A 21,907-nucleotide genomic window follows, 5' to 3' on the forward strand; every position below is an offset into this window, starting at 1 on the left:
ATATCTATATATATATAAATTAGAAAGAGATAAAGCCAATGATTAACTGCAGTGTTCATGAAAAAACTTTAGTCCGTGTTACAGTCTCTTCTCTTTTGATCGGAGATCACTGAGGTGTAAAGGTGAGAATCATCCAGCTGATAACAAAGTAGAAGAGGAAGATGGGGTACACAACAAGAGCTTTGCGGTTTGGAGGCTGACTGTCTGCCAGGAAAGCTGTAGATGCTGGTGAAAAGAGAAAAATGCTTGAAATGTGAGCAGCGTAAACCTAGAAGACTAAGATCCACTGCAGATGTTAACAATTTTGAATTAGGGTCTGCATTACAATTATGTTGAAAGAGAAAACACAGTAAACCATTGCTCAATACCAATGGTCTATAATCACCAATTAAAACTTTCTTTATCACATAGAAAGATAAATGCTTATTAACACTCTGTAACAAGAGTCAGACTTACAGATTAAGAACGGCAGAAATAATGCAAATGCCATCTGTATGACATTAAAAGTATTTATAACACAGATCACAGAATAAAACACCCAGTAGTCTCACACAGAGTTTAATATTAAATTATCACCCTTCTGCCGAAGGCAATTTACATATGACCACAAAAATCAACAGCAGCGTAGGCAGAGGCTGAACCTCTTCCAACACAAGGACTGGAAGAACTATTTCTACAATATTTCAGCAGCCTAGGAAACACCTTAAAGTACAATATCCACTGGCTTTACCCAAAAGAATCCATGCAGATCTACCTCGCTTCTTAAGCATGGCGCTACTCTGTGCACATGACAGCATTATACTGCAAAAAGGTACTTACCTAACGTTGACCAGCCAAACATAGCTACTACTACAATAAGACGTATAATGAAGCTAACAGTCCCAGAACCTGCCAGCAGTACCAGTCTGCACACCAGCATTGCTACAGTCAGGGGCAGGACACAGTAACCCAGAACGCACAGGCTCTGAAAAAAGGATCTGGGAAGGAGAGACAGAAATGGGAAAAAAGTAGTCAAATGAAAGCATTGCAGAAACTCCACGCATGGGAGTATTTTCATTGCTACTAACTAAACCAGCACTCACATAGTTCCTCCAAGAAGCTTTGAGTTAAGTGTGATGACAACTGCACCAAACCAGATGATGACAAAGACCTCAGCAAACTGGGGCCCTCCGTCGTCTTTACTATCTGCTGATCCACCCTGAAGCATCCTGTTGTAGGTAACAGATACAAGGAATCATTTGCAACTGATCACTGAATTTCTGTAGACTTGGAGTCTAGACAGAACAGAAGCCTCAAACACTGATTCCCAGTTAGGTTGTAAACTGATTATTTTTCATCTTTTTCTTACTTTCAGTATATCCTCAATTCTGAATAGGAAAGGAAAATGATGGTGGCTCAACTGAGGGCATTTCAGTTCATTTGTTTACTTATTTTGAGGACTGTGTAAGCAGATAGAGAATAAAACCATAGATAACAGTCTAAGGGATGAAAATAAAGTAGCAGAACTTTGCTAACCTCCCAAAGCAGGCAGCGTAGTGCATGATAAAACACAAAAGCCTTAAGAAAAGGTTGTAATAACTACAGCATACAAGCAACACAAAGTCTGGAAAAGTGAGCATTTGTTAACTTGAATATTTAAATTACACTGTGTACTTCTGCTAAAGCTTTACCAACATTTTACAGGATGGTTTCTGTAAGTTGAGTACATAGGTGTGTCTCTAACAGTTGATAGATCTGACCAACGTTTCCATCCTACCCCAGGCACATCTGCACACATATGCACCAGTGCAGCACCAGAAACTCCTGGGAGCCACCATCATCTCCCATCTATGAACTACTACAAGAGCCTCTCTTTTCCCGTTGGTTCTCCAGGATACCTAAACACGTACACTGCAGCTCTCAGACAAAGGTTTTGGTCTGCAGGTCAAGGTCAACGTCAGCCAAACACATCAGAATCAAGGACAAAGTGAATCAGAATACCTTTCAGTAAAATCATTCTTAAGACAGGGGACTCTGAAAGAGTTCCCCCTTAAATCCCAAGTTTAAAGAAGGCAGGTCCTAATGGGCTTGACGTGTCACAAATGCATTTTGTAAGAAGATCTAAACAGGCGATGTTTGTAGAAGACCAGACAAGGATCAGATGAACTTGATCACAACACATGTAATCAATTTCTCATTTCTCCAGTGTAGAAGACTATAAAAACCCAAATCCACCCACGGTAAGTACTTACAGCGCAAGAGACACACAAAGCACCAAAGGGCCCCAAAGATCCCCTGCAAGTAAAGGAAAAAATAAAATCATAAATATCACAGAATGATGCTCAGTTTCATCTTCCTGGGAGTAATAAAGCACCTTTTTCAACCCCCAGTGTATCAATTTCCATATTACACTTTCTTATAATTTTCTTATTTAACACCTTATACACCATATTCTATAATACAATCTACTCAAAGCCTGACAACTGTTAAAGTTACCTGTTCTGTATATTCTGGCACATGTTCCACTCTTAAAGAGCTTTGGTAACACTCTGATTTTTCATGTTTGCTATTCAGCATTCTACAACAACAGAAAGAAGATGGAACAGACACTTCTGAATCCCTCTTCCCCTGAACTCTTCCTTTTCCCCTGTTGGCAAAGCCTGTTGGCAAAATACCCTGTCAAGACTTTTAAAATACTCTTATACGTACAGTCTCTGAGGAGCGCACTACTTTTCTTCGGATACATGACATGGACAAATTTCTTCCCAACGGCCTTCAGATCCCTCATCTGAAATAAAGAAACAACACTTTAATTTATCCCTTCCCTTCATAAAAATTACAGTTCACAACTAACAGCAGAAAGATTGAAGTACAGCAGTATCAATGGTAAATCCAGAGAGGATCCAACCCAAAGATTTCTGTAGCTTCCTCTGCAACAAACAATGCCTGCGTTTTCTACATTCTTTAATGAACACAATATTATATGCTTTAATAACACCCAATTAAGACCAATAATTTGGTTTTGCTCCTCTGGGAAAAGAAAATTAATGAAAAAACCTGTTAGCAGTGACAGATTTCTTCCAAGCTCCATCTGAGGCCTTTACCCTTGCAAATATTTTGAGATCACAGAGGAACTTTGGGGCTGTTATTCAGATATTTTTTAACACACAAGAATTCATTTTACATGGCCAGTTCTGAAAAAAAAAAATTTCCCAAACTTACAGTGAAGTACAAGGCAAGTAGAGCTATGCAAATATATAGTTTTTGCATAACGGTAGGCCAAAGACATCAGCAAAACACATGTTTTACCACAGACAGAGGCACAGACTCACTATAGTATCCCTAACAGGCTCATCCAGTGTGGAGTAGTCTTCATCAGGAGAGTGAGATCCAACAGGAACAGTAATCTCCCCTTCCACTGGAATGTCTTCAGATATTGACACGTCTGCAAGACCTGCAAACTAAACGTTTTTTAAAGCTTTTAGAAAGAAAGAAATACAAACCAGCTCATACTCACTTCAGATGCTTTTCAGCTGGGCTTAGGATGAAAATGACTGCTTAGAATTCAAAGATACAACACTTGATAACACAGTCAACAACAGAGCCCAGCCGTTGTCTGCCTGATTTAGACTGCTTGCAGTCTAAAGAAGTGAGGAGGTATGTATAAGCAAAACATTTCTGTTTTCTTCATTCACTCCCAGTAACCTGCTTTTTATCCTCTATTTAGGCAACAATAACTAATGGAAGTAAAAAGCTTGTTTGCATTTTTTAAGTAATGTAATGCCTGATAGCTGAGCAGCCACACCAGCACACCGTCCTTCACGGACTCCACAGGGAAACAACTGATGAGAAACCGTACAGACATCTATAGCCTGAGCACGAGGTCAAAGCTGTTATGCGCCGAATGTTAACAGAACGGATTACCGCCACCCAAGCGGAAGGTTAAAGCCCTCGAGCTCCCAGAGAGGGAAGCAAACGGAGAACGGCCCGACCAGTTCCACAGCAAACTCTAGTGCAGACAGGGCGGGCAGCAAGCACGGGGGGGAGCGGCGGGAGGCCGACGGCTCCCTGTCCCTGCCCTCCGTGCGAGCAGGCGGCCGCCAAGGCCTCCGAGCCCCCCGCACCCGAGCAGCGGCCTGTCCCTGCTTCCGAGAGGAGGGCCGAGCGCCGCCGGCCCGGCCGCAGCACGCACCGCGGCCCGGCGCCGCTGGGCCCTCTCCGGCCCGGCAAAGGAGGAGGGCCGCGCCCGGCCGAGATCCGCCGCGCCGCCTGCGGCCCGCCGGGAGGCACTGGGGATGCTCGCCCACTATCCGCCGCCCCGCTCACCAACGACCCCCCGGCGCCGCTCCCCTCTGCCGCCGCCATCTTGGCTGCCCAGGCGACGTGGAGCTCGTGTGTACGTCATCACCGCGCGCGGCGAGCACTGTCGCATCGCGCGCTGCCAGGGCGTCCATGGCAACGCGGGCGGCCCGCCTCCCTCCTCGCCGACAGGGGGCGCCCTCGCCGCGCACGCCCGGCCCGGCCCGGCCCGGCGGCACAGGCCCGCTGAGACCTTCCCCGTGTCCCCCCGCCCGGCCGGCGGCGCTGGGGTCGGGGCGCGGCAGGGAGGCCCGCCCCAGGCCTCGCCGAGATGAAACAGCGGGCGGAACAGCGCGGGCACGGACTGGGGACCTGGCGAGAGGCAGCCGCGGCGCTCCAGCCGGACAGGAGGGAGGTGGCGCCTGGCCGCAGGACGGGGGCACCGGCCTGACCCGGCCCCCGCCGCGTTGCTGTGGTGGGACATCACACAGGCAAAAAGGCAACGCATACGAAACCTGGCACTGAAAAATACGTGAAAACTCTTTTAATGAGCTCTGAGGACCTTTCAGGGCAACTCCTCACGCAGCGGTGCTCGCTGGCCTGTCCCCAGGCTCCCCTTGGCAGAGGCCAGCCGATCACCCCCGGCAGCCTCGCTGGCAGAAACCCAGAGACGTTCATCAGCGTTAACGGAGCGGCCACCGAAGAGGTGACTGGCACAGGAAGCCCCGGAGCTCACCGGAATGGCGGGGCCTGAGCAAGTGATGAGTGGCGGACAGTGAGCAGCCGCACCGAAGGGCGCACTGCGCGGGAGCATCCTGGCCCGGCCCGTAACGCGCACGAAGGGGCCGCCACCTCTGCCCGCACGGCTGCAGCGACCCTACGGCGGGTGTCCGGGCCCGGCCCCGCCGAACTACAGCTCCCGGCAGCGGCGGAGCGGCCGGAAGCGGGGGGCGGGCGGAGCGGGGGTCGCCTCAGTCGAGCGCCCGGCCCGGCCCGCAGCAGCGCGGCCCCGCGGTCCCAGCGGCGCTGGGGCCGGCCCCGCTCAGGCGGGCAGGCGGGCCGGCAGGCGGGCCGGACGGTTGTAAACCCCGCCCGCCCGAGCCGGCCGGGGGCGGTGCCCGCCGGGGCGGCGGCATGGCCGCGGCGCGGGGCGCCCGGGGCGGAGGGAGGAGGCCGTAGCCGCGCCCGCCCGCCCCGCAGCGCGGCGGTGCCGGCGGCGGGAGGAGCGGCCGCCGCGGAGCCATGGGGCACCCGCCGCTGGAGTTCAGCGACTGCTACCTGGACAGCCCCGACTTCCGAGAGCGGCTGAAGTGCTACGAGCAGGAGCTGGAGCGGACCAACAAGTTCATCAAGGAGGTGATCAAGGACGGCAACGCGCTCATCGCCGCCATACGGGGTGAGCCGGGCGGCGGGCCGGGGGTGGTCGGGGCCCGGCGGCCTCCAGCGCAGAGGGAACGGGAAGGGGCCGGGGCCGTGTTCTGCCTTTCACGGGGGCTGGCCGTGGGCCGCCTGCGACCTGCTGGGGCTGAACCGGGCAGGGGGCTTCCCCCGGGTGGAGGGATTTCTCCCCTGCAGCCCCGCAGGGAAGCCTGCTGTGGGCTTGACTCCCCGCGGAGCCTCAAACCGCGGCGCTTGGTGGCTCGGTGTTTTATTCCTTTTTTTTGACAGCGGTGAGAGGTTTTTTTACAGTTAAATGCGGATTTCAGTGCTGACTTTCAGGGAGTCACTTGTTCAGAAGTAATGACTGAGGCCATCAGAGGTACCTGGACCAGGTTGTGTCATGTGAAACCACACAGTCCTGCATGTTTAACGCTTTACTGACCTGTCTGGCTGCTCAGAATTTTTTTTTTCCTCCAAGAGCTGTACATACACTTTCCTTGTGTTGTCTCTCGCGTCTTCTCCGCTTTTATAAATGTGCGTTAAAATACTGCCAAACGTGTATGACACCACAGCGGCTATGAATGCTGCGCTTGCATCAGGCCAAGCAAAGGCAAATAAAAAACCCAGCAGGGCAGACTCTGATTGTACACTGTTTTTGTTGCCAACCGGTTGGTTTTCAGTTGGTATTAATAGGTTTAGCTGCTGCCCTTTTGTTAAGAATAATTCAGAGCTTCCTTGTTATCAGGGCCATGACTGGAATAGCCTGTGTTTGCCCATCTGGAAAACAGTGAAGACAAAAGCTAGTATGACTGAAACCGCAGACGTCACAGGGCTGTAAGATGCTAAAATATATCACAAAAAAACCCCAAATCTCTGCTCAGTCCAGGGGAAAAAAAAAAGCACCCAGCAAAAACCAAAAATGAAAACCAAAGGGATTTTAAGATGCCTGCTAGTTAAGGTAAATGCTTTGCTTTTTCTTCACTGCTACAGTGAAAACCATTTCCCTTTTTCATGTTTGTAAACCCTAATGCTGCGCTCGGAGTAGGGATCTGAGGGGATTTTGCTGGGTCAGCAGATGTGTCCCAGCGAGGAGGAAGGGGAGAAGTAGAAGGAAACAGAGTACACCCAGGACAGCACAGATGACCCCCCAAAATGGAGGAAACCTCATATTTCTTGCCTGATATGCTGTGGGTGTGGTTTTGTGCTGTTTTCTTTTTTTAAGAGTGCAGCTGAACCAACAGGCAGGGGGGTGGCCTGGCAGAGCAGGCTGCTGGGCATGGCTGGGGAGGGTGCTGGGGCCAGTACCCACCCAGGCTTCCATCGGCTCCCGGGGATGCACCCCCTCCCGTTCAGTTAATGGGTAACTTTAGAAACAATGCTAGGCTTTCCTCTCTGAATCCTGTCCATGTGGAACCGTGGATAGGAATTTGGGGCTACTTGCAGTGCGGTGCCTGAAGGCCTTGTGCTGATGGCTGGTAGGTCCCGCTTCCCTGTCGGTGATGGTGGATGATTCGGTTCTGCCCCTTGGCAGTCCTGTGGGATGGGTCTGTCCCTCAGCACCTGGGAAGCAAGGGTGATGATAGTCTCACCAGGAGAGAGAGTGAGATTTCTTCGTCAAAGGTAGAGGGTTAATTTTGATGGTTGCTCCTATTGGACCTGTCTGTTGTCTGTCCAGAAGCGCTGTCCTCTGTCTACCCTTTTAATGGGTGAGACGCTCTCTTGGTTAAACCTTTGGCCAAACCGTTCCAAGGTATTGAGTCTCACTGCACTGAGTACAGACCTCTGGTGACTTTACAGATGGATATATTTTCTGTGTGTTCGGGATTAATTAATGAATAAGCTCCAACATAAGATTTAAAGCAAATCAATCCCCCATTTTGCTCAGACTTGTAGAAACGTCAAACACCTGCTGTCTCCAGCTGGCGGGCTCTTCAGCTGACATGATGATGGAAACTGCCGAACAAAAGACTCGGGTGCAGCACAGTCTGGGTGCAAACACATGTATCTGTGTGAATTATGCAAGTGCAGCAATGCTTATGCAGGCTACCAAGAAAAGAAATGCAGTTCCCCATTGTGGGAAAATAGGGCCTGCTGGGCTTTACGTGATGTGCCACAAACACAATCCACACTTAGACTCAAAAACCTGAGACTGGCCAAAGTTGTCTTGTATTTTCCATTTGCCAAGTAATAGGGGAAAAAAGTGTGTCTGACTTTACATGGAGCTCTGCAGGGCCTTCAGTTCATGCGTTGGATGAAGCCAGGTGGTTTTGAGTTGTCTGTGATATGAGGAGCACGTATGTTGTTCTTTTCTTGGTTGCTGGTAGTGTTGTTGAAAGTGTCCGGCCAGCTAAGGTTGTTTCAGCCTAACTGCTGGGTAGTAAAACATTAGGAGTGTTCTAGCAGAGTCTCTAGAAGCTAAAAAAGAAAAAATGCGCTTGGTGTCACTCTATTATGTCAGCAGCACAAGCTAGGCATCCAACATCTAGTAAGTGCTATTTTGGTGACTTCTATTTGAAGATTTTTGGATGTCTTTTGACTTTTTTGTAGCCCTTTTACTGGTAGATTAATTCACTGTAATTATATTTGTAGCAAATTAATATGTGAACTTGAGTGCAAATTTTTTAACAAGTCATTCAAGTAGCATGGAATTGTAAATGCATAATATTAAATGCTTCCAGTGATACCCGCCTAGCTGGTAGGTGCACTGTTTTAATTAAATGGGTTGCTTGTTTTACAAATGCATGTATTCCCTTCCATTTCCTGGTTTTAAGCCTGTCTGTGGCAATGGTCAGTGATGGAGAGCAGTGAATCACTGTGTGACCTGGCTGTGATGTGCTGCAGGGAGCAGTTTTACGGTATTCACGTCTTTATTCCAGACTTGTTTAGTGGTCTTTATACCCAGCAGTCTTGGGGCTTGCTGTGACCCGGGCCCTTCCTCAGAGGAGAATTCCTGTTGATCTGGATGAAGTGTCGTTTAATCCCCTTCCCCAAATGATTCTCACGTGTGGCACACACGAGCAGTACAGGCACCCGGCGCTTTCTCAAGGAGACGAGTGAAGGCTTGGGGGGACTCTGCTCGTGGGTGCCCACCCGCTATCCTGGAGAGAAGGAGAAGCGGGTCCCCCCTTCCCATGGTAGATGCCATGGCATGGAGATCTGCTGGGGGTTGTTCGTGCTGGGGAGCCCGTCTGTAGACACAGCTCAGGAACATTGCTCCCGCTGGCTGCCGAGCTGACACTGCTGCTCCTGAGCTCCCAGATGGGGAGGCCAGGGCAATGGGGGACGTGGGCCTTGGTGAAGAACTTCATCCGCTTCTGAGCTGCCGTTCCTCTGCAGGAGTCTGCTGACTTCAGCTTCCCTTCACATTTCGAATGAAAAGCTGAACGTGCCTTCCCATTCCCTTCCTTTCCCCAACCCAGGGAGAGGCTGGAAGCACAGCCAGGGCCGTGGGGTAAGTGCTTTCCCAGGCAGCAGGGCTTCCCCGCCTCTTGCTCCTCTGTAGGGAGGAGCAGGAGGGAGCACTCTGCCCAGCACAGTTGTTCAGGGGCCAGCACTGGAAACCGTCCCTGGAAAGCCCTGCCTGTGCTGGGTTTGCAGTGGGGCAGAGCCAGGAGCAGCTCCCACACAGGCTAGCTCGGGAGGGGAGCGGGCTGAAGGAGGGCTTCCAGCAGCAGCCACAGCTTGTGCTACTCCAAAGCACGTGCATTGGAGGAGGTTTGTCTGGGGACTTCAGATCCCCTTGGTCTGCTATGTGCCTCGGTTTCCCCTTCTGCAGAGCAGATAGTGCTTCAGGGCTTTGTCTGAAGTGGGGGGGCTATTACCCAAATGAGGGGTTCACTTCAGTGCCTTAAACTCCTCTTGCCTTTCAAGGGATTAAGAAAAACTGGTCCCACCCCACCCACACAACTCTGACATGTTAGCAGCTGAAATAAATAAAATACCGCATCTAAAGCCCTCCCGAGTGCTGTGCAGCTCCCCACGTCTGATGTGGGTCCTCGTGCAACTGCAATCCTGTTGCTGCCTCTGTGAGTGGCTGAAACTGCCTGAAAAGCCCCCAACAGTTGGCTATACGTGGGACACCATAAGATGACTAAATATAAGGTTGTGCCAAATGAGAAATTAAACTGACTAAAGCAGAGAAAAATATTGCTAATTTGTAATAATCTTGGGCGTGAAAGTCAGTGATAGCAAATAAGTTACTTTGAGACAGAAATATGAGTTATTTTTGTTGTAAAGTTGGCTGCATCCCTTCTTTTTCGTGCCAGGAGTATGCAGAGTCGCTGGCAGTGCCAAGTTCTGGTCCCATATGTTGTGCTGGCAGCACTGAAGCCCACCCATGGCCTGGCCCTGGCCTGGGAGGGAGAGGGGCTGGGAAGTTAGTCTTCCTCCCCGGGCTGGGGCGGCTGGCTGGCATCTTTGCCTGTGGCGTGATTCCTCAGCGCTCCATAGCCCAGCGCTGGTCCAGGGCTGCTTGACTCACCTCCCAGAGCCAAGCTCTGCACTCCTCACTGGCCCCCACAGAAACTGCAAGGTCCGCCTTGCTTGGAGCGTGTCAGGCTGGCTAGGGCCCGGCATGGGCACCGGGGATCCGGCCCCGGCAGCAGCTTGTTTGCGTCCCGGAGCTCGCAGCCCTGTGCTGTGGTGGCCAGCACTGGCATCATGGACAAGACCCGCTGCAGGCTGCGTGCTTGAGGCCACAAGCAAGCATGTCAGAAGTAGGTGATGATGTAGCATCATAGCTGTTGTAAGAATGGCTTCTCTACAGCACTTTCTTTCTGTGGCTCAATGCATTGGGGTTTTTTTTAATCTCTCCTGCTCGCTGTGCTCTATGTGTGTGGTAAATGCAGAAGTGTCTATTTCCCCCCCGGTCTTTGATCTTCTCTTGCAATTATATATCAAATGTAGTTTGAGAAATGTCAAGTTGAAGCTCTTTTTATTAATGTATGAGTGCTGCAATGGTGTGAAGTGTCCTTTGAAGCTGAAGAGCTTTGAGTTCTCATGCAAATGTTGCATAGGTGGTTTTGAGCTTGATTTCTGTATGTGAAGCTTTGCAGATTGCTTCTGACTTTGCATGCCAGTTAATCGGTCTCCCCAGGCAGTGCAAGTGCTTTATCCTGGGAGGATAACATTATAAAGGAATGCGCAGAGGCGTTTGTGCCTGCAAAGCACACTGTAGCCTGTAACAAAAGTGTCTGGGTGGGTTTTTCCCCTAGAATGGGGAAGAATGGGGGGGCCCAGGGAAGCTCCTGCCGTCATCCTCTTCCCCACAGGTCTGGCACTGCAGCGCTGTGTGTGGGAATTTGCTTGTCATCTCAGAAAGCTCTGCGGTCCTCAGCATGGCAGATCTGCTCTCGACAAGTTTCGTTCTGTTGTTAGAGGTGGTGCTTGAGGGTTTAATGCTTTGGCGTGTCGACAGAACATGGTATTTTAACGAGATGAAAGCAGCCTTTAAGTGGCCTGTCTGCCTGGTTCCTGCAGAAACCCCGTGTGCTGGTTCATGTAAAGTCTGTAGAGACGCAGGCTTGAATGTGATACTGCAGTGTGTTTGAGCCGGATACTGGCCTTTGCCTATGTCTGAACAAGTCTAAAAGCTCCACTGGAAAAGGGGGAAGAGGAATGAGTCTGTCCCACGCGTGCCCTTCTGCTGGCACAGGAAAGGCTGCAGCTCTCCAGGCAAATATTAGGTCTGCGCTCCTGGCAGAGCTTGGCATCGAAGCGCCTGCATTAAAAATATCCTGTCCCACAAAGACAGCTTAGTTGTGAGCCAGCATATGGCACATTAATGAAGATGTGCACAAAATTCACCCGTGTGGATACACAGAGGCCTTCTGTCTTGTGGAAAGCTGCTCATTAAAGTGCCTAGTATACCCCAGGGAATCTGGAGTCCAAACAAGACTCGTATCAGCAGTTTCTCTGATGCCACTGGCTAGGTGTGTGTGAAGAGGCTGCTTGTGTGCCCAGGTCGGTAATGCAGCTGCTGCTGAGCAGATCTGACTTCTTAAAAATTCATCTTTCCTCTTCTGTCTCCTCTGGTTTTATCCTTGCACTCTCCTGATGCTGTGCCCCAGCAATGGTCAGTACCTGAGCCTTGACTTTAACAGATGCAGGATGAGAGCTTGTAACAGCAGGCACGGCTCTCAAAACAAAGAATTGCCTCTAGCTGAGTGTAATCAGCTGAACAAGGTCTCAGTGGCCTCGTTAGCTTGGCCAGTCTGCTGTCCCTGCATTTGGATATGATGTTCATCATTACACCAGCTGAGGTGCCTTAGCAGGAGAAAAAGTGGCTTTTTGGCTATTTTCTCAGTGTCTTTTGCTTGGCTGCAGAGTACTACGGAGAACCTGAGCCTGGAGCTGCAGATGGAGCAAGCGACTGAACGCTCCTGCCCCGAGCAGGGCTGAGTTCATCTGGGTATCTGCTCTGCTGCTTCCTCACTCGCCTTCCAAATGAGGGATGTTGGGGAAGGTATCACAGAGGAGAAACACAGACACAGATCTGTTGGTTGTCCCCTGGCACTTTCCCACTGAAACATCATTGAAGGCTTTTGTTTCACTGGGGACCTGGTTTTCCACACATGCTGGTGGCACTGGGAGGAGCTGCCTTGGGCAGAGTCTCCAGAAGGGGATGGCACACTGCTGCAGGGACACCTTCCCCCTTTCTCCTGGAGCACATTGCACTATAGCAGCTAGTGTTAGGCTGTTTCTGGACTTTAGCAGGGGAAAAATGACTTGCTGGAAAATACATCACACTCCTCAAGAAATAATGTGTTCTCCTTGTACTTGTCTGCTCCTTGCTGGTCTTCTCCATCCTCCCTGGGGGTTTCATCCAGTAAGGGCTTCAGCCTGGTCAGGTGCTCACTGAAGCCTGCAGCAAATTCCTTCCTTCCTTGCTTGGTTGCTGCAGCCACTGCTTTCCTACAGTTCTCCTAATCCTTACAGGAAGATTTTCAGAAGCACAAGTAGTTACTGCTGATAACTTTTAAAATTTTCTCCTAACTTCTAATGTCTAGTTGTCTGAAGAGACATCAGACCTATACCCAGATTATAAACAATCAATTGCTTTAGGGTGATGTTGTATAGGCCTGGACACCTCCTAGACCTAACAGTTACGCTCAGTAAGTTTGACGTTAAGGACTTGCTAATTTAGCCAGGAACCAGGATCCTCTGCAAAAGAGGAGCATGCAGTAATAGAATGAAAATGTCTTCTTGAGGATTTGGAGACCTGTGTGCTCCTGAGTATTGTTGCGCTGCGGGCTGCGATTTGCACCATGTTATGGCAAAGGTGATAGTAAGAACACCTGGAAGCTGTTCGCACAGAGACCTTGGGAGGCCTTGAGTAGACGAACTGTGTGTGTGTCTATCTGTACATGGGAGAGACCAGTGTTCTGCAGTACCAGTAACACACACTACCACTTACAGATGCGATACTGGAAGTACTGTGGCGTCATTGACCTGACAGGATGTACATAATGCTATCCACCGAATGTGATTCCTTCCACTGAAAAAAAATCACATCACCATTTTTTTCCCTCTATGGGCCTATGTCTCTGCCTTTGAGTGGAGTGGGAGTTCACATCTCCCGTCCCCTGCAGCAGCTCTGAAGTGGTGCACGACTTGCAAAAAAGTTTCTGTGTCTGTACATCAATGCAGTGGACTTCAGCTTGTGTGCTGCCGGCGCTGCTCTCCTGTGCTCTGGACAGGTAGGAAGAGGGGCGTCTCTTTGTGGCTGGCAGACAATGAAGCAGCTCATTTTCCTGGGCTGTAGGCACTGTGCACAGAATCTAAGGCCCCAAGTTGGTGCAAATCTAAAACAGACATGCCCTAACCAGAAACTAAAAAACAATAGTAAAAAAAAAAAAACAAAAAAACCTCTCCAAAAAGCTAACCCTCCCCCAAGCCGCCAAATCCGTATCTTCAGATGCAGGCAGGAAAGACGAGGAGCATACACAGTATCTGCCTACTCCAGTTGTGAGGCATATCTTACCCCTTGTTTCGGGGCTTGTTGGTGTGTGTTCATTAGATTTTGCTCCAGGCTGGAGCAACTTGCTTGCCCTGCATGTTGGCGTGGTCATGTTTGCTTTGCTGTGTGGCTGACATGCCGGGCTCGGCGGCCGGGCAGCGTGGCTGCACGGGGGCGGCTCCTGCACGAACTGCATGGTGCCGGGCTCCATTGGTGCAGGGAGAGCCGAGGCAGCCTCGCTCCCTTCCGGGTGGCCACTAGGCCTGGGAGCCAGGTCTGCCACCCAGCTGGGTCCCCAGCCTCCTCCCCAGGAACTGCTGGCTTCTGCCGATTACAGCTGCTCTGACCGTGCGCTTGTTGCCCGCACGACGGGTGCTCAGGGCTTGGTTTGCTGATAGGAAGCCCAAAGCAGGAATATCGGCTGGGGTCGCTTCCTGCCCCTCTCCAGCCCCGGCGACTGCTGCTCCACATGCCAACCCTCTCCCAGCCAGCACGAGCTGGTGAATGGGCTGTGGTCCAGCTCTGGTCCAGCTTAAAACAAACCAATGCGCAATATTTTGTGATGGTTTTTACAGCCTGATCAGGGCCCCAGTACGCTTCCTGAGAACTTGCCTGCATACGTTGGCACAGAGGGCCAGGGCAAGAGTCGTTTTCATGTGTTTAAGCATACCTTCTGCCATGCATGAGACGTGCAGAGAGCTGTTCATCCATCCTCTGCTGCCTTTCCTGGCTCCTTCCCTGGGAGGATGTGGGTGTTATCCATGTTTTGTAATGTGTCTGACAGCCCATGGGCTTGCAGCAGTGCTGCTGCTGACCAAAGAGTTTCCTCTTTAGTCACCATGTGAAGACTCAGCTTTTCTGGTTTTTTTCTTGGGAAATTTTTGGAATATTTTATTTATTAATTCCGTTGGTAGGACACTGGTAACTACAGATGGGACATCCTGCATTTGCCCACAAGCTTTTCACGTGTGGCTTCTGTCCTGCTGTGTGCCAGCCCTGCTTCACCGAGCAGCAATGGCAGCCCTGCTCGTTCTGCAGCCAGAAGCCTCCCCACGGTGCTGGCCACGCTGCCCCTCGGCCCTGTGCCGCATTGTACCTGCCTAGGCTCTAGCACCTATCTCTGGCTGCCTGGCTGTGGATCCGGTCTGCAAGGAGGAGCTGAAGTGCCAAGTCGGCCTGTTCCCTGAGGGGGGGAAAGGGGCAAGAGTGTGCCGTGGATGCCGGGCTGCGTGCACGCGCTGCCGAAGCGCTACCTTCACTGCCAGGAGCGCTGCCCCTCAGCCCTGGCTTTGTGGAGTACAGAGTTTCTGCACAGTTTGAAGAACTGTGAGGTTTATAGAAAAAAAAGGAAAAACTTTCCTGTGAAGAAGCAGTGCTATTCTACAGACATTGAACATGCTGAAATGAAAGCTCCTTTGAAACTGCGGGTGAAATTCAGCAGGCAGCAGTTATTTTTCTTACTAAGCATTAAACAAATGTTTCAAACTGTGTAAACGTACTAGTTGAGTTTCTGATATGTATGAAGAAAAAAGCTTTTGGAAACTTCTCCTTTTCGTTTTGGTGATGGTGGACTTTTCCATGCTGGGTTTTATTTTGTCTTGCAGACTCCTCACCGCTGTTGGCTGAGCTTCTCCCGTGGGAGCCTCAATCCCTTAGGTCGTGCTGGCTTTTCCTTTCTTGGGCATGTTCAAACACTGCCATTGTGGCTGGTGTCCTTTTCTGTCACCAAATTCTCCATGCAGGTGAATGTGCAGTCACGAGTTGTTCAAATGATAAGAGCAGCTGAATAGCCTGAGATAAAAGTTTGTAAATATAAGTAAAGCCCAGAATTCAGGTTGCTGTCTGCAGGCTGTTCTCCTTTTTTTATCCTGTTCCTCCAGCCAAGACTGATTATGAAGTGCTGAGGCCAGATATTTTTAAAACAAGAGTAATTTTATTAATCTTACTAAACCTCATAGCTGTGAAAATGGAGAACAAGGGACATGACCTGTTCCTGTGCTATCAAGTGATGAACTGGTGACCTGCAGGGTGTCGGGGGACCCTCTGTGGCAGAGGTACAGAGCCAGTTCCCCGAATCCTCATGGGATGTGGGTCTTGCAGAGGTGCCCAGAGGTGGGGTAGCTCTTAGCAAAGCCCACCTAACGGTGCTCCACAGGGTGGGTGGGTCTGGGCCCAGGCCGTCCCGGTGCTGGTCGGGTTAAGGGTGCCTGGGGGGACCCAGGTGGTGCCGGCTGGCATGGGATGGGCTGTGTCCACGCTGGCAGCTGCTCCCGGCCGTGGAGCAGGAGGGATGCATGTTCCTCCCCGCGCTGAACTGCTTTGGATCGCTTGTAAGCTGCTCGCGAGTCTTCCCCTCACACTGCGTGACTCATCTGGCCTCCTGCCTGGCCTCCACTGTGCCCTTATCGAAGGAAACTCTGAAATCATCGCGTGCCGGGGGAGCGAGCCGCTGGCTCCGCTCGCCTGCTGAAGCCGCCTGAAAAAGCGTTTGGTTTTCACTCGCCTTGCCCCTGCCTGGGAAGGGTGGCTGCTGGAAAACTGAAATGAGATGCATCTGATGGCTCTGCAGATCATAAGATATCTCTGTGGGGATTGCTAATGCTCTGCCCCGGATAAGAGTCTGTTGTTTTCGTGTTTGTTTTCCCTGTGTTCGTACTGCTTGTACAGCAGGGAGCCGTGGCTCTTGGAGCACACCCTCTCCTGCCGCTTACGCCAAAGCAGCCGTGCCAAAAGCTTGCTTGGCTGCTCTTGGAGCCGGGGAGCTCTGGGCGTCCTGAAGCGCTGCAAGGATTTGTGCAGCTCTGCCCTGTCCTTACTGACCAACTGCTTTGCATGAGGTTCTCCTGATGCCCCCAGGAGGTGGGCTGCTCAGCCCCTTCTCAACAGCTTGCTCTGCCCAAGGGAGGACAAAATCCGTTTGTTTTCTATGGCTCAGCTTCTTTTTTTTTTTCTTTTTCAGTAGTCTGTCCTTTCCTCAACATCACCAAGTCCTGTTGCCAGGGTTGGGGAAGGCTGTTAGAAAAGCCTCCTGGAGGACTGGCCTCCATGGGGTGGTGACATAAATAGGTACATAAATAGGTGCCACCGACAGAGCCACCTGCTAGCCTCACCCTACTTCCATCTGGCCGCCTGCTTGAATTACAGCCCTGGCCCTCGCAGTGACGCCCAGCTGCCGCAGCAGCAGCTCACCTGGCACCGCGATCCCTGTGCCTGGTGGCAGCCTTGGCGTGCTCCGCTGCAGGCAGCAGGCATCCCACGGCCTCTGCATTGAAGTTTGCAAGGAAAATTTGAAGTTTGCAAGGAAAGCAGCCATGTGCTGCTGCCCCTAGAGCCCTCCTGTAATGGGTTTGGGAGCTGCTGACCACCCCAGCACAGGAATGCCAGCGTTGCCTTCATCTGTGGTGCCGGGGCCTGCGGAGCTGGGCAGCGTTCCACCCACGCTACGGCTCTCAGCGGGCTCTCCATCGCTCGCTCCAGTTTAGCACGCTCCAGGGCAGTGCCGAGCAATTCACTGTTGTAATGATGGTTGGATTTAAGCGTGAGCTGGTCTGAAATTCATGCAGGTGTAGCAGCAGTCTGTCCTTGTGGTTGGGTTTCGCTCCATGGTGGACCAAAGGTCTGCGGCAGCGTTTCCTCCTTGGTGAATCTTCTCTGCATCTGTGACCTTTTGAGCATTTCCTCAAAAAATAGTTATTCCCATCAGAGCCCGTCTGAGTGATTAAACTGAGTCTTATATTGGACACATGCAGTGTGGCAGTCATTTGTGTCAGTGAGGCGCAGAGCTCAACTGTGGTCTGCGTCAGTCCTGTCCTAGAGCTGTGCCGAGCATGGTGCTCACAGGTATCGCTTCCTGGCACCCTTGGGTGCTGTGCTCAGGTGGTCTTTGTGAAATGTGTTTCCTTCTGCAGCACCTTAATTCAACTGGAATACAAAAAATAGTAATTTCCTAAATGGTCAGGCTTTGCCGGGAGCTGAATAGCGAAAGAAGGAATTCCTGTTGCGAGAGTTTGGGGTGAAATAACATATGGGATGGGCTGACTGCAGCCGGCAGAGGGGTGTTTGCCAGCCCCTTTGGTCTTCTGGGGCAGTGGGAGCTCTTCTTGAAGGCAACTTGTCTGTAAACCTGGGGTTCAAATTAATGGTGAAAACTTGGTCATTTCCCCTCTGACATACTGGATGGATGTCATGACATATATGACTGAGATAAATTATAGTTGTAGTGTTTCTTAATGTGCGTTTCAACACTTTGCTGATTTCTGAGGCTGCTAATCTTTTTTAAACTTCCATTTCAGTTAGCCACGTGTTCTGGGCTGTCTGCCTCATGTCTTTTTCCAGTTTCAGTGAAGGAACTTCTCCAGCTTTGCAGGGCTGCGAGAACGGTTTGAAAGGCCAGAAAAATGCCAGAGGTAAAAAATTGTCCTTTGAGGAGTTCAAGCATTCAAAGTGTAGTTTTACCTCTCTCTCATCATGAGGAGCATTAAGTGAAGCGCTGAGGCCAGTGGTAGTTTTGTCGTGCTGCTGTTTGTGGAGAGAGTGCGCAGGTAGCTGAGTGTGTGCTGTCCTTACCTGGCTGGGCCAGAGAGGAGGCTGCGCTGAAGGGTCCTGTGCTTCGTGGGAACCTATGATCATGGCTGTCCTGGTATTTCAGAAGCAAAAATCACAAAAAGAGAATTTGTGCATTGTCCTTTATAAAAACATTAAAAGTGCAGCCTCAGATGCCTCTCTCTGGGAAACCACTGCCAGGTATCGCTGGGAGAATGGTATGCTCCATGTCTTTGCTTTAAAATGTGGCTTTGCTGCATGCTTGTCTTCCTGATCAACAGCATCTATCACTGTCAAGGTCTGGGAAGAAAAGTTATGCTAGACGAATAGCATGCACTTAATCAGAGGTGGGGAAGAGCGCACTATCCTCCCACATCACTCGCTTCCAGTTTTCTCCAAAACATACCAATATACCCCAAGACCTTGCTTGTTTGCTTTTTGTTCAGGTTGAGTTTTTGAGCTGATACGTTGCCTAACTTCTGAGCTGTTGATGAGGAGACCTGCAGCCGCCTCCTGCTCGTGGCAGCCAGAAAAGCCTCTCTGAGCATTTAACTTCCTTGATCTTCGATCCAGTGTAGTAAGGCTTGCCAGCTTTTCTGAAGTGAGAGTGCTATGGTATAGCAGGTTTGTGTCAGTCAGTAAGGGAGATAAGACAAGCATAAGGGATATATGATATATGCGAGGAACTGCTGTGTTGGTCTTTTTTTTAATTAAACATTAAATAAAGAAAATAAGCCTGTCAAGCAAGTTTGTGTGCTTACCACAAGGTTGCCTGGGCAAGGAGGACAATTTGTGAGAATGAAAAATTAGGTTTAGGACAGGAAACAGAAACTAGTCAGGGGAAAAGTGGGAGGGTGATGTGTAAGTTTAGCTAATGGTACAGAGGGCAGATAACCAGCTTGCAAAGCAAAAGGCCTCTAGGTAGGGAGAGTTACTGAAAAAGGTATTTGTCCTTGAACCACAGCCCTATTCTTCTCTCTGAAGCCTGTGCTGGATTCACTGCAGAAGTGAAGTGGCAGTTTGTAAAAGACTTAGTCAATAAAGGACTGATTAGAAAAGAAAAATATATAACAGAAGTATTAGACATTCAGTAAATTCCTTTGCAAGAGGTTTGTAAAGTACAGCTAAATATAGCAAGTTATTTTTGGAAGCTCATGCTAGCCATTTACTTCTGGCAAATGGAAAACCTATGTCAGTGTGTGAAAAATGGCCTTTGTAAAATGTGTCAGTATTTCTGAATCCTCACAGCATCCAGAAAGCCTTCAGGGGCACTTGGGAACAACTTGCCATGGGTTAATTAATGCAGAGCACTGTCTACACTGTACTGGGCCATTTTTTAATTACCTAATCGTAAACATCTCTCATTTATGGAGCAACAGGAGTGCTATTTTCCTCACAAGATGATTGTGTAGATTTGGGACTACCTAGAAGGCTGACAGGAAGATTATTTTTTTTCCCTCATTTGGAAAAAATCAACATGTTTTTGTGTTCAAGCAGCTGTAGAGTGTTTAGGAGTGTTCTGTGAGTCAGGACTCATTACTCGCGTTCCTAATGGCACATCTGGGTTCAGTGGGGGTAGCTTCATTGATTCAGAGTTGAGGTATTTTGGTGGGATAGTGTTTGGGGACTTCACACAGTTAGTACTCACTGTGTAAATACAACAGTTTGGAGCAGAATCTGGCCCCTTGGCCAAACACTTTGTGTGTCAGCTTGTAAAGCTTTGCTGCAAGTACAGAGAATCCCCTGGAAGCAGTGGGTTGGGTACTGCATCCAGAAGCTCATCTCCGGGGTGGCAATGTGGATGAACTCCGACTCCTTCATGATGCAACTCCCTGGGAAATTCTTCAGTGGGAGTCTGTAACAATGGGCACATTGTTTTTTCCCTTTAGGGATCGCAGCCCTCTCTTTTGCATGCTGAAGGAAAAATGGTATTTCTCATGTTCTGCATGTCCCGTTGCTCAGCCCTCCACGAGGAGGTAGAAAATGTTCCATACTGACCAAGCATTGGGGAGAAACTTGGTTGCATCCTCAGCTGCTGTGTATCAGGGTCTTAAAACATTTCACTGAAAAAAATAAATTTCTAGATTCAGATCCTAACCCTAAAATTTGTCCTTGGCTTAAAATGCTCTTATTTAAGTATAGAATGAACTTTTATTGCCTTTTGCTTGCTTATTTGAAAGAAAAAAATAGTGTGTGGCTGGTTTTGATATTTCTGTTCTCAAGCTGGAGAAGAGGAAAGCAAAATATAAAAATGGAGCTTCTCCTCACATTTGATCTGTTTATTTGCGTTGCCGTAGCTCAAAACTGTTTTGGATTTTCCTTATTCTTCCAACTTCTAAGTAAGGTTTTGACAGTTACAAGTAGTCATGAGGATGGATTGTTGAAGCTGCTGGTAAGTTGCTCTGTGCAGGACACCTCCGCGCTGCGGTCGAGCGGACGGAGAAGCTTAGGAGCGGCCTGTTCCCCACAGTGGTCTCTGCTGGCAGCTGTTCCCCTAACTGCCCATGCATCAGCGCAGGCAGGGAGACCGGTTAAAGTCACTTCTCGCCTTCCAGTGCGGACAGGGGTGTCTCACCCCCTTCCCGGGGACAGGACAGAGCGGGGACGCTGCAGGCTGTCTTGGTTCAGCTGCCCGTGCTTTTGCCTCTTTGTTTTTAGCCCCTGTTGGAGTCAAGTCAAATTAAGGACTGCTTTACTCTAGAAATGTCACTGGCCGATGACTACTACGGCGTTGGGGTGAGGGTCTTTTTATTTTCTTTTCTCTGTGATTTGTGGTGCGATCCGCAGTGAGCAGTGTGTGGTTGAGGACTAGCCAGAGACCTGCTGAACCCGCTGCCCATTTGGCCACTGATCTGGAGGATCTGGAGGAGTGGTGATTCTTGCCTGGCTGTTCCCTAGGGGGAAGTAGAGATGGTGCTGCTTTACCAACTGCTAACGAATGGAAAATAATTGGGTAAGTGAGGGCATATTTAGATATGAATAACCTGTGTGAGGGCACGGGCAGTCTGGTCCTGGCAGATGTGAAGTGTATGCTCTGCAACTGGTCCTCTATACAGTAGGAGGTTTTTTGTTGTTTTTAAAAGTGTTTATTTCTAAAAAACATGCTGCTTTCTCTCTGCGTCTCTGTTACCCCCAACGTCGTGATGTATCCCTGTGGTGTTACATGTACAGTCCAAGCACAGCCTTCCTTTCCTGGTGCACAGAGATCCTTCCGGTCCCTGTAGCTGTTACCGGTGGGTTGTCCCAGGCTCTTCTGTTTCCACATACTCAGGGACACGTTTTCGTGTCTTTGCAAAGGAGGACCACTGCAATCAGCACGACCGTCCTCTGAGGAGCGCAAAGCTACTTAAAGATGTGCACGGGTGTCATCTCGAGCACTGCAGACCCCTGAGCAGCACCTCTGCCCCCATCTCCAGCCGCATCCGCTCGTCCCCATGGCAGCGTGAGGTGGTGTGGGGGGCTGCATCCCCCCATGTGGTCTGTCTGGCAGCGATGATTTCCTTCTACTTTAATTTCTAAGTACTGGGAGGGAAAAAGCAGAACCACAACCTGGTTTAGGGCTCCTGGTTGTAATCTGCTTTTTCAGAAGCCCGTGGCTTTTGCAAAAATAGCAATTTTTTTTTTTTGTTTGTAGTCTTTGGTTTCCTATGGTTACTGTGAAAGGTAATGAGAATCCTTGCTAGGTCTTTGCTGAGCAGGCTGTAGGGCACATACCTCAATAGCTGCAGTCTCTGGAGGTGTGTTTATACA

General features: G+C 50.0%; 2 protein-coding genes across 2 annotated transcripts in view; one reads left to right on the forward strand and one right to left on the reverse strand.

Annotated features, from left to right (window-relative positions):
* Positions 1-84: 84 nt before the first annotated feature.
* On the reverse strand, positions 85-4,362 carry YIPF6 (Yip1 domain family member 6). The gene is made up of 7 exons (XM_082004078.1): positions 4,306-4,362; positions 3,312-3,440; positions 2,689-2,767; positions 2,232-2,274; positions 1,083-1,208; positions 820-977; positions 85-225 (listed from the first exon to the last, which is right to left on the reverse strand). Exons 1-7 carry the CDS (start codon positions 4,342-4,344, stop codon positions 107-109), a joined length of 693 nt encoding a protein of 230 aa, XP_081860204.1. The 5' UTR covers positions 4,345-4,362; the 3' UTR covers positions 85-106.
* A 1,158-nt stretch (positions 4,363-5,520) lies between these two features.
* Positions 5,521-21,907, forward strand: part of OPHN1 (oligophrenin 1) — a gene marked incomplete at both ends in the record, with an annotated part of 65,383 nt that continues 48,996 nt past the window's right edge. Inside the window, one exon of the mRNA XM_082004030.1 lies at positions 5,521-5,674. Within this exon, the coding sequence (XP_081860156.1) occupies positions 5,521-5,674 (154 nt within the window). The remainder of the gene's footprint in view (positions 5,675-21,907) is intronic.

Source organism: Phaethon aethereus (genome assembly GCF_964289735.1).
Source record: "Phaethon aethereus genome assembly, chromosome: 10".
NCBI classification, from domain to species: domain Eukaryota; kingdom Metazoa; phylum Chordata; class Aves; order Phaethontiformes; family Phaethontidae; genus Phaethon; species Phaethon aethereus.

Excerpts from the sequence above, each read along its gene's own strand:
- YIPF6 (XM_082004078.1), bottom strand. The coding sequence starts at position 4,344 with ATGGCGGCGGCAGAGGGGAGCGGCGCCGGGGGGTCGTTG. Across the intron at positions 3,441-4,305 it reads GCGGCGCCGGGGGGTCGTTG|TTTGCAGGTCTTGCAGACGT; the intron begins GTGAGCGGGGCG and ends AAAAACGTTTAG. Across the intron at positions 226-819 it reads GTTTGGCTGGTCAACGTTAG|CATCTACAGCTTTCCTGGCA; the intron begins GTAAGTACCTTT and ends TCTTTTCACCAG.